This window comes from Ursus americanus, chromosome 11 (assembly GCF_024610735.1).
Source record: "Ursus americanus isolate L20-20 chromosome 11, mUrsAme1.1.p, whole genome shotgun sequence".
Classification (NCBI taxonomy): Eukaryota; Metazoa; Chordata; class Mammalia; order Carnivora; family Ursidae; genus Ursus; species Ursus americanus.
Window position 1 is genome coordinate 57,717,182 of NC_142137.1, and position 13,042 is coordinate 57,730,223.

The 13,042-nt window shown below is 35.5% G+C and overlaps 1 protein-coding gene across 4 annotated transcripts in view; it reads left to right on the forward strand.

The window, feature by feature from the left end:
* ADGB (androglobin) overlaps positions 1-13,042 on the forward strand; it is a 153,765-nt gene that overhangs the window by 118,854 nt on the left and 21,869 nt on the right. For all 4 annotated transcript variants that reach the window (XM_087865567.1, XM_087865568.1, XM_087865569.1 and 1 more), the window contains 2 exons: positions 4,206-4,405; positions 6,549-6,660. In XM_087865567.1, coding sequence (XP_087721693.1) covers positions 4,206-4,405; positions 6,549-6,660 — 312 coding nt within the window. The remainder of the gene's footprint in view (positions 1-4,205; positions 4,406-6,548; positions 6,661-13,042) is intronic.

Consider the following 13,042-nt stretch of genomic DNA (forward strand, 5'->3'; position numbering starts at 1 on the left):
ATCTTTAGCTCAGGATAATGTTTTTAAGATATATTCCTGTTGTTGCTACTGCACTTCTTTTTATATTGCAGAGTATTATCCCATTGTATGGACATACTACACTTTATTTATTTATTCTCTTATTGGACATATGAGCTTTTTCCAGTTTTAGGATATGATAACCAAAGCTGCTAGAGATAGACTTGTATAAGTTTTATTTTTAAACTATGTTTTCATTTTTCTTGAATCAATATTCAGATGTTGAATTAATGTGCCACGGCTTGATGTATGTATATTTTATCTTTTTTAACTTGGCAAAAAAAAATTATCAAAGAGACTGTATCATTTTACACTCCCGTCAGCAGAGTATATGAGTTCTGATTTCTCCATATTTTTGCCAACGTTTTTTATTTTAGTCATTCTGATGGATATGTAGTGCTATTTCTTTGTGCTTTAAATTTGCTGACTAATGATATTGACCTTATTGGCCCTATATGTGCTTACTGGCCATTTGTATAACTCATTGAATGAAGTATCTAGTCATACATTATGGCCATATTTTTAATGGGTTGTCTTTTTTTTAATATATTCTGTATACACATCTTCATCAAATATTTGTTTTGCAAATACGATCTCTTGTTTTTTCATTTCTTTAGCAATAACTTTTTTAAAAGATTTTATTTATTTGAGATAGAGTGAGAGCAAGTGAGAGAGAGATTGAGAGCACAAGCTGAGGGGAGGGGCAGAGGGAGAGGGAGAAGTAGGCTCTCCACTGAGCAGGGAGCCCGATTTGGGACTCGGCGCCAGGATGCTGGGATCATGACCTGAGCTGAAGTCAGATGCTTAACCGACTGAGCCACCCAGGTGCCCCAGCAAATAACTTTTTAAGAGCTTTTAATTTTGATGAAGTCAGTCATCATTTAGAAAAAATTACTAGTGCAGTTTGTGTATTATCTAAGAAATCTTTCTTTAATCCAAGGTCATGGATATTACATGTCATATTTTATACTATCCATTTAATAATAGCATCTATGTTTATGACCCACCTCAAATGTTTGTATATAATGTAAAGTAGAGGATCAATGTTCTGGTTCTTTTTATTCCCATGTGGATATCCAGTTTTTCTGGCACTGTATGTTGGAAAGCCTTTATTTTGCACATTGAATTCCCTTGAAACTTTTGTCAAAAATCAATTGGCTATGTGTGCATGGGTCTATTTTGGAACTCTGTTTTGATCAATTGATATTCAATCAATCAATATTCACTCTCAGTCCAACACCACCTTTTCTTGAAACTTGTAGCTTTAGATTTTGATTGGGATTGTGCTGAACTTGGGGAGAATTAGCATCTTAACAAACTGAGTTTGCTGGTCACATGAACACAGTATATCTCTCAACCTATTTTAGTCTTCAATATCTCTCAACAGTGTTTTATACTTTCTATGTATAGACTTCACACATACTTTCTTAAGTTCATACCTAAATATTTTGGTTTTATAGTAGTGCCGTGTAGGACTAAGAATACATGTACTTTAGATCACTTGATATCAGTATTAATGTCCTAGGGCTACTGTAACAAATTACCCCAAACTGGGTGGCTTAAACCAACAAAAATTTATTCTCTTACAGCTCCGGAAGTCAGAGATCCAAAATTAAGGTGGTGTCAAGGCCACATTCCCATCAAAGTTTCTAAAAGAGGATCCTCCTTTACTTCTTCCAGATTTTGGTGGCTCTTGGCATATCTTGGCTTGTGATGGCACACTTTTGGCAATCTCTGCCTGTCTTCACATAGCCTTCTTTCTGTGTGGCTCTGTGTCATCTCCTTTCATTCTCTTTTAAGGACACCCATCATTAGATTTAGGGCCCACTCTAATCCAGGTTGATCTCATCTTGGGACCCTTACCTTAATCATAGCTGCAAATACCCTTCTGTCAAATAAGGTCACATTCTGGATAGACCTCTCTCTTCTGGGGGATCACTGTTCCACCCACTAAAATATCATACCGGGTACAGTTAGCCTCTGTTCATTTTTTTTTTTTTTCACTCTCTGCTTCTATTTAGATCGTTTTGGTTGCTTATCTTCAAGTTTACTAATCTTTTCTTCTGATTTGACTATGTGCTTTTAAAGTCCATCCAGGAATGGGGCGCCTGGTTGGCTCAGTTGGTTAAGAGCGTGCCTTCAGCTCAGGTCATGATCCCAGGACCCTGGGATTGAGCCTGATATCGGACTCCCTGTTCTTCTCCCTCTCCTTCTGTCTGCTGCTCTGCCTGCTTGTGCTCTCATGCTTTTTCTCTGTCAAATAAATAAATAAAATCTTAAAAAAAAAATAAAGTACATTCAGGAATATGTCATTCCAGATAGAGTCCAACCTTGAATTTCATTTTGATTCTCTGTTCCATTTTTCTGTTGATATTCACCATTTATTCTTTTATTATGTTGATCTTTTCTCTTAAGTCCTCAAACACATTTCTTTTTTTTTTCTTTTTTTTTTTTTTTAAAGATTTTATTTATTTATGTGACAGAGAGACAGCCAGAGAGAGAGGGAACACAGCAGGGGGAGTGGGAGAGGAAGAAGCAGGCTCACAGCGGAGGAGCCCGATGTGGGACTCGATCCCGGTACGCCCGGATCACGCCCTGAGCCGAAGGCAGACGCTTTAACGACTGCGCTACCCAGGCGCCCCCCTCAAACACATTTCTAATAGCTATTTTAAAGTTTTCATTTGCTAAAGTTTTTTGTTTTGTTTTATTGCTAACTCCAACATCTGTGTCAGCTATGTCATTATTTCTATTGACTTTTTTCTCAAATTATGTTCATGTTTTTGGCTTCTTCACATATCAGACTGTGTGCTGCACATAGTACATGCTACAATGCTAAGAGTCAGGATTAGGCTCTCTTCATTGAAAGAGTTTTGAATTTTGTTCTAGTAAGCAGTTTATTGACAGCTTAGCTTAATCTTCTCAAGACTTGGTTTTAAGCTTTCTTAAATTGGGTCTAGAGCTTCCATTACTCTAGGGTGGGCATTGTACTTCCCTTAAAGAATAGCCTTTCTTGAGTCTCAGTTGATGCCCTGTGTGTTCATTAAATTTCCATACTTTGGCAGAACTTTAGGGTCTTTCAACACTGTACAAACTTCAGAATCCCCATTAAGCTCACAGTCTTCTGGGAGTTGTCTGCCAGGCACCATTAGGTGATTGTACAAATAAAGTTTAGAATTCAGTTAAGGACCCAAGTGGACCCCTATGCATATTTCTGGGCTCAATATCTGCCCCTGGCACCCTGCCTCACAAATTTTAGTTGTCTCAGGAGTCTCAAACTATAGTCTTGCTTCTTGAACCTGACAACACTGCTGTTCACTGTTTGGACTCTGCTTCCCTGTGCCACAATCGAGAAGGTGCTCGTAGGCAGAAATCAGCAGAAGTGGACAGAGCTTCCTGTATGTTTCCTTTCTTTCGAGGATGACAGCTCTGGGCTGTGCATTGTTTAATGGCTGAAAAACAGTTGCTTTATACATTTTATCTAATTTTATTTTTTTCGTGGCTTTGAGTAAATCCAGTGCCCATTATTTTGTTATGCCTAAAACTGGAATTTCTCTGAGTCATTCACTTAGGTTCTCTCAATGTATGTTTGATCAATTAATAACATCGGGCACATTTCTATTTTTTTATCCCTCCAAATGGTAGTTTTATTATATTTTAATTACAAAAACATGAATAGAGAAATTAAAAATAAAATGAAAGTCTTACATAAGTATAATAACATACACACACGGTGTATTAAACACTGAAGAAGTCAGAATAATGGTAGTAGTTTAGTGTCATTCAAGTGACACAAAATGAATGAAAAATTGTTGAATTGTTGTACATTCTTTTAGCAATCAGTGGTTGCTCAGAGTATGCATTGCTCTATGCAAGTCACAGGCTATTACATAAGTTTCTTTAAGACCAGAATATCTCCCAGAAGCTAGCGATACTGCTTTTTTATCTCATTAAAACAAAACGAATTGACCCGTTCCTCTGTGTGTCTTATGAAAGGGTACAGCTAAAGAACCATGCATTTCACACAGTTTAACTTAAGTGTAATAAATTTCATAACCATGCATTCACACAGTTTAACTTAAGTGTAATAAATTTCATAACCATGCATTCACACAGTTTAAGTGTAATAAATTTCATAACCATGCATTTCACACAGTTTAACTTAAGTGTAATAAATTTCTCCTTTTCAGCTAGCAAACAAATTCTTTTAACACATGCTGCAACCAAGAAGGAGCAAGAATTGTACATCAAGAAGAAATCTACCCAGGGCAGTCAGAAATCCTATAAGGGTAGACCGGCAAGTGCGATTGTAGACACTGGACAGCCCATTCTGGAGGAGGAAACTGTCAGCATGCCTACCATAGAAGAAAATGCTAGCACTCCACAGCAGGTGTATTTATGCTTAAGAGAACCCTTCAACGAGTGGTATTACTCTTAAAAATCTAACAAAAGTAACGATGATTCTTTTCCTCAGCCTTGTCAATGTATATGACACTTTCTATCTGCAATGCCACCAGTGTAGAACAGAATCAAGGGACTGAACATTATTTAATAGTTTCTCTGTGCCCAGGTGTTAAAATATATGGCAAGTTTAATGTGTATACTAACCCTGTACCGTAGATGTAAATATCTTATGCTACATGATTTATGAGGCTCCATAATTGTGAGAAAGGTCACATATTAATAAAAACTAATTTGCTCATTCCTTAAGTTAAAAAATATATAGGTATATGTAAAATAAGGGACAACTCATGTGATTTCAAGCAACAGAAGAAAACATGTATCCACCAGAAACAAAATAAATAAATAAATAAATAAATAAATAAATAAATAAGAAGAAATACAAATAAAAGGTCAGAAATAAATCCTAATATGACTAATGGCAATAAACACAAATGAATTACTAATCAATTAAAAGAAAAAAAAAACTAAAGTTAGATTAAAAAGTAAGATCCAACTATAAGTAGCCTAAAAGTGACAATTTTAAACAAAATGGCACAGAAAGTTTAAAGTTGGACTGAGAGAACTGTGGTGATATTAACACATCCCAGTGCACAGAATTCATGAAGGATATTGTGTAAAAATAAAAGGAAGAATATAACAAGTAAATATGACCATAACTAACATATAGCATAACTTAACTGGCCAGACTCAATGAATAAAAAGCAAAACCTCTTTAGAACTACAAAGAAAAATAAAGTTAGTTAATAGTCGAAGACTTTAATATACGACTCTCAGAAATGAATAGATCAAGCTGAAAAAAATACACATGATCTCTAGGATTTGAAAAACTTAAGGATAAGTTTAATTCTTTAGATATTTGTGTAGAACACTTCACCTAATAAATGGAGAATATGCCTTTTCATAGCACACATAAGAAGCCTCGATAAAAAGCACACTATATTATATAGATGTTATCTGAACATAGTGCAATAATACAGAAATTAGTAAAAACAGCCTAAAATCCCATAAATGTGGAAGCAAAATAAAATATGCTAAATAGTTCTGTAGTGACAAAGAACATCAAAAAAGGAAATCATGAATATGAAGAACTAAACAACTAAAAAATACAAATCAAAATTTGTAACCACTCTAAAGTAGCATTCAGTGGAATGTTGACTTTCAAATTAATTCATTAGGAAGCATGAATGATTAAAAACAAACGTGCTAAGCTATTAAAACAAAAAGTTAGAAAAAGAGCAAAAGAATAACTCAAAGAAAAAAGAAGAAAAAGTTTTAATAAAAGTGAGGGTAAAAATTAATAAAATGGGGGAGCAAAATTTAGCAAGATGAGTGAACCTTGAGCTTTTTTAAGATCAGTAAGAGGACATGCTTCTTGTAACACCAGTGAAGAAGAAAAAGAAAAGAAAATATAAATAAAACAAATACAGAACAACAACGAGAAAATAGGGTGGAGGTATAAATGTAAGCCACAGGTTTTAAAAAAAATTAAACTATTAAACACAACTCTATGCTAGTGAATTTAAGACTTAAGAGAGAAAGATATAACAAATGCTTGGGGTGAGGGAGGACAGGCAAAGCTACTTCAATAGAAGATAGAAAATGTGAAATAATAATAATAAAGAATAATAACGCTAAAATGCTAATCAAAGTTTTACCTTTCCAAAAGTCATAGGCCCATCTGGCTTCACAGAATAGATCTAACAGATTTTCAAGGAGTAAATTGTCCTAGAAAACAGAAAACCAGCACAAAGTTCCCAATCCTTTTTAAGAGATTAATGTAATCCTGATTCCAAAACTGAGGAGTAACAAACGTAAAATGAGTAAGTTTCATTTTTAAACATGGATACAAAAATTATACATACTAGACTATATAATGGCAGGTGTTGGTGGGGATGTGAGGATGAATTTTATAGACTGTGATATTATAAAATTTTGGAGAACACCTGATAGTATTTGACCCAATTATGGTTGTGTGATCCAGAAAAATTATGTATTTGTTATTTGCTTATTAGGCATATACTGTGTTTATTTTTATTATTTATGATTAAACATTGCATTTTATTTCACAGGTCAACAAGTACATCATACAATGTTTGGTATTGTATAACAGTTGGCCCCTCACTGAAAGTCAGCAGGCATTTGTTCAAGCACTAAAAGAGCTGGAGAAAAATGATAGCAAAGGTATGTCCCCCTAAATATTAGTCATACACCTTATATTTTATATAAATATTTAATAGTAAATTAATCATGTAATTACTGGAACAGTATTGCTTACAATTTGCATTTCATATCCAGCGGCATTTTGTTTTGTTAATTGATTATGTTTCAAAATCTTTACTACTTGGTTTGTAAGAACCAAAAATATATGATTGTTTAGCCTTAGTTTAAACATGTTTTGTCCAGTTAGCAAAAATTACTTGATGATTATCTAAGACGTGTACAGAAGACTTTTCTGTTATAAAATTATACTTGTCTAAGTTGTTGAGATAGTGTAACTCTGAAGGTTAGTTCTTAAAATATTCAAGAGAAGGAGAATCTCCAAGTGAAAGAAGATTCAGGTTTATTTTTTTTCAAATATAAGCTACTCTCAAAATTCCTGAGGAGGGAGTTTGATGCATTAGAAAAAGATACTCGCAAAGTGGACCCATGCAGTTCAGACCCATGTTGTTCAAGGGTCAACAGTATTTCCTATGAGAACACAATACCGTTGAGGGCAGGGAGTTCCACGAATTCTTGCCTATTCAATCTTGTGTTATCCATAGTGCAGACAGTGCACCCAGTAATCACTCCATGTTATTTGTCGAATATGTGAAAGAAAGAATACATCTAAGCTACTCTTATTATTATTGCCCTTATTCACTAATTGTCAAAAACGCTGTTCACACATTTGCTTGCATATACTAACTGCATGAACCTGTTCATTTAAAGGCTTGATAGAGGTTTGTTTATCACCAAAGTTAAGAGAAAGCTATTATTGCTGAACTAAATCTTTATAAGAAGGGACAGATTCCAGGGTGAGACATAAAATCCAAAGAAAAGTTATAAAACTAATGACCCCGAGAGTCCCCATTTCCTTTCCAGTGTATTGAGCATGCGTCCATAGACCACGTGGAACTCCACGGGGATTTTGAACTTGTCTGCCTCCCCATTGCCCCTCTGTTGCTGGGAAAGGGACTCTGCCTCGGCCTCATCATTGCATCTCTAGAACCAGATAGAAGCTGTTAGTAAATGTTTATTGAACAAATGCGTGAGCTTGCTATGCCAGGAACAGCAGGAGCGTCTAAGTTCTAATGGCATCCTGGCCTGGGGGCTTGAAAAGATTCTGGGCTGTTTGCGGGTTGGCAAGAAAGTGTTGTGACCTTTTATCAGCGTCTAGCATGGACATGTTTAGAGAAAGTGGGGGCGCCAGAGCCACACTGTGGCCACCTCTTGGCTATTCGTATGTGTTGTGTGTTTCCAGGGCAATTGCTCTGGTGCTCAAAATTTGTTTCTTGAATCAGGAGCTTTGCTACTGCTACTCATGATGTACTTAAAATCCCCTAAGGCAGGTACCCTTTCACACATTCCCTAGGTAAATTCATAGAATGTGAATTTTGCTGAAACATCTCTTCATTCTCCAAGAGGCAGTACCCCCACTGCCCTGCACCACTGAGAATATCTGAAATATAGAGCAGATACGACCTCAATCTAGAATTCTCATCTACCAGAAAAGAATACAATTATGGTATGAATAAATGGCATATGGAAGCTGAAAACTCCTTTAAATTAGTCATTATCTCCACTTTCTCTATAGTCCAAATCAAAATCTCATAGTTTATACTGTGCTAAAAAAAAAAAAATCTAGATATTTTTTCCAATATAAATCAATGGAAATCTGCTTGAAATAATGGATGGTGCAAATTACTGGATGATTTTGTGTCCCCCTCCTATAAAAAAGTAGATAGTATGTGCTTAATATGAATTGGATTAAATATTATATGCTAAAGATCTAGTCAAATAAAATATTCATAATTATAAAAATAAATCAAGATAATAGAGAAATGGCACTGTTTTGTGTGGGCACGTGTATATGATGTGTGTTCAGTGAAGATATTATTTCTTTTTTGTTTTTCAAGGAAAGTGTATGGTACTATTAGATTTTACATTACCATTCTGGGTATCAGGGATTTTAATAGATCAGAGAGTGAGAATCAAATCCTAGGGTTTTTTGCTTTTGTTTTTGTTTTTTTTTGCCTGTGTGGGCTCTTTCATGATTTGTCTGTAGCTCTTTATACTTCTGATTTCTATATTAGAATATCTGTTGCACCTGTCTTGACAAGCTCAAAATAGTCATGCTACTGTTGTTTATAGCAATGATCGGTGTGAACTCAGATCCACACGACAGGGAATAAATAATCCCAGTTTAATCATGAAAAGGAAATAACAGAAACAATCTTCCAAAATTCAGTGTGGGATCTTGTTCATGGGGAGCACCTGTTTCTGAATAATGTTCCAGCAAGATAGAAGAATGCACACTGATAAAGGAAATATTTGTGAGTTCAGGAACCATAGCACCACATTGAACAATGCTGTTAGAATAGTGAATGAGGGGCTTTCTTTCCAACTCTTCAAAGTGAACTTCTAACATCTCAAAAGGTGCAAAATACCTTCAAATACCCTCAAGTCTAGTCAAATGCAGGTTTTTAAAATTTCTGTGTATATTTTCTTCAATAATTAGAAATTTGTTCCCATAATACATAAGTTGAGTGAATTATGTAAACTTGACGTAAACTGGGGATCTTTAGAAAAAGAAGAAATGGCACTTTGAAGTGGAGACAAACTAGTGGGGGGGGGAATGGTTTGTATGATGAAGTCCTGAAGAATACCAAGCAGGGGAAGTGAACCATTGTTTTGGAAGTGAAAGTGTCGAGAAGATAGTGTCTCAGAAGGTAGGCAGGAGCCTATTTTGGACACACCTGACCTGCAGGGCCACCCACCAGGTGTAAGGTGTGGCTGGAGAGAGGCTAATTCCTGTCAGAGGAATGCACGGAATGGAGGGACCAGGAAAGCCCTATGCGCATGTCTCACTATTTGAGGCCATTTCCCTTCTCGACCTGGGTCAGGAATGCTGGGGAAGAAAGATTCAGAAATGCTTTCCTGTGCTTAGCTCACAGAAATTCTTTATTGCTAATATGAGCACTTCATCTACCATTAGTCATAGGTGACCCTAGATTGCCACCACTCTTCAAAAATATATGAATGGGTCAGAGAGCAAAAGGGGTACACGCGGGAAAAAAATGAGCATATACCAACATGTGGAAGTGGTTATAGCTCATTTACATTTTTTTAGTATCTAAAGACAAGATTTAATTTATAACTGAAACTGTGTAAGTCAGAATTTTTAAATGAGCACTTACTATTTTAATCAAAACAAACAAAACAAACCGAAAAGAATGTAATTGTATTTTGTAAGCAAAAAGAAAACACTGGAGAGATCTAAAAATTTGGTTATTATGATTATGATTTTTTTTTTAGTTGCTTTATGGGCCTCTTGTTGCACTGTGTACTTTTCATATATTATCGTCAATTCTCATGAAAAAATCTGAAAGGTAGTTATTACCATCCTGATTTAACACATGAGAAAATGAAGCTTAGATGCTGTCAATAATTTGCCTACATTTACACATCTGGAAGAAGCAGAGTAAATATTTCTTTTTTTTTTTAAAGATTTTATTTATTTGACAGAGAGAGAGGCAGCGAGAGAGGAAATGCAAGCAGTGGGAGTGGGAGAGTGAGAAGCAGGCCTCCTGCTTAGCAGGGAGCCTGATGCTGGGCTCGATCCAAGAACGCCCTGATCATGACCTGAGCCCAAGGCAGACGCCCCATGACTGAGCCACCCAGGCACCCCCAGAGTAAAGATTTTCACCTACGTCTGACTTATTTCAAAGCTCAGAACCTTTCCACTGTACCATTTTGTCCTTTAGAGACTTTCTAACTAATAGCATTGACATAGCCCTAACGGTTGTGGTGGTGACAGCTGCTAACATTTATGTTGGGGCTTTGGGAAGCTTAATGTATACTGACCCCAGGAGTTCTCACAATAAGCCCGTGAGGTGGTTGCTGGAACTATTCTTATTTTACATCTGAGAACACGGAGGCACACACTGTTCCTGGAGCTTGCCCGTGGTCACACAGCTAGGCACTGGCCCAGCTAGGATTTTGAATGGGAGTTAACTACCTAGCAAGGGTTTTTGGATGGAAATAAGAATAATACGTGGGAGTACCAATTTCAGATCTTTATTGTATCTTCAGTAATGTCTCTATTTAGGGAACTGTTTCTATTTCTTTACTGAACGTATAAGTTTGCGCGAAGTGTCTCACCATGCTTTTCCTGGAGATTTTTTAAGTTCATCAACTTTAAGTTGTCCAACACTGATGGAGTTCCACTAAACAAACCAATATGACAAACCATCATATTTAATACATTAATGGATAAATGTTAAAATTCCAGAGGAAACTAAAAAATTAATATCTGAAATAATCACAGTAGTATAATTCATGAAATAATATAATGTAAAGTATAGAGTTGGGTAATGGTACAAAATTAATATAAGTTTTTTTTTTTAAGTTAACATTTATTAGACTCACGTTGGCGATCATTTTGCAACATGTACAAATATCAAATTATTAAGTTGTCTACCTGAAACTAATACAGTGTTTTATGTCAGTTATGCCTCAATAAAAAAAATAAAAATATAAAAAGAAGGAAAAGAAAAGGAAGTTACTATCAAATGGAGAAATACAGCATAACAGCAGAAATGCCGTAGGCTATCTGAAACTGGGCTATTTATTACCTGAGAAATTAGAATAGTAACTCCTCTCTTTAAGGTTGTTGTGAGGTTTCAAGATAATATATGTGAAGTTCCTAGAACCTGGTAGCCCTCACGAAAATGGTATTCTCATTATTATGTAACCAACTAGAAAAAGAAGTCTCTCGGAATAATTGCACCTTCTTTTTTTGACATCACATTTGACAATTTTATGTGTGAATGAGCAGCTAGTAAAATTAAATTACATGTTGCATTGTATCATACATTTGCTGCTGAAAGCAGCCAGTAAATAAATTCAGAATTGAATTGTATTTAAAATGAACTAGGAAATTGTTTTCTATTTGAAAGCCTATGTTGGCCAATCTTACGAAAGTTAAGCAGCTTTTGAATTCACAATAATCAGTATCATGTTTATAAATGTGGATTTTTAGGGAGCCAGTTTGTTTAAATGAAAACATATCGATATGTCAACTTACATGTGTCAATTATATTCACAACTCAAGACCTACAAACTTCAATTTTAAGGGTATGATGTACTTTATTTAATTTTTTAAAAAGATTTTATTTATTTATTTGAGAGATAGAGTGAGCAATAGAGAGAGCATAAGCTGGGGGTGGGGGTGTGTGGTGGTGGTGGAGAGGCAGAGGGAGAAGCACACTCCCTGCTGAGCAGGGGGCCCGATGTGGGATGTGGGGCTGGATCCCAGATTCCTGGGATGGTGACCTGAGCTGAAGGCAGCGGCTCCCAGGTATGATGTATTCTGGAAAAATTGTTACTAAAATCTTCAATTTTTTTTTAAGTTTATTTATTTACTTATTTGAGAGAGGGAAAGTGAGCAAGAGAGAGAGCACAAGCCGGGTGGGGGGGGGGGGGGAGGCAGAGGGCTCAATCCCAGGACCCTGGGATCATGACCCAAGCTGAAGGCAGACGCTTCACTGAATGAGCCACCCAGGTGCCCCCTATTGTCTTCACTGATTAGTTTAGCTTACTTTTTCAATTATAAATACTTTAGATCAAGAAGAAATTAATCAAGTGGTTTTTTCATTAGTATATTGGTATCCTAATTTAAAATTTTATGTACATCCTGAATTCAATGGAAATATCACATTTACTCATTTAAATTCAACATTTAATTTCAATGAGAAATAAAATTTATAATTTTCTCTAAAAATTCACATCTTTATAACCCATGATAAAAAACTAAGTTCTGAAATAAAACTATGTTCAACTCAGAATATTTCTGTTATCAATTTTTAAGAAGCTTGTCTTCTGGTTAACATGAGACAACAGTGCCACCTTTAGTATATTTTAATACCTAAGCTCTAGTAAAAATTGCTTGCTGAGACAGGTGACTTTTTCTTAAGGATATAGAAATTGGGGGATCTGGACCAGGTAACACTTGGTGATATCATCTACCTTCATATATAATTAGTTGTGTGTTATTTTAAAGTCTTTTTGCCAATATGTTATATTTTTATGTTACTTGCCTACACCTTTCAGGTTCTAGTCTATTTGCAAAGTCACATATGAACTTTGTTTATCATTCTCAAAAGTCTTTGTTTTCAAGTCCCACCCAATTTTATTAGCAGGACTATCACACTATTTTCTTAACTCTAATTAATAATATATTGTTCTTTCTTAGGCACAGTGTATGCATGGTGTTTCCAATTCAAGGTCTTTGAAGAAACCACACATGATGAGATTAGCTATTGATCTATATCTATCTATCTATCTATCTATCTATCTATCTATT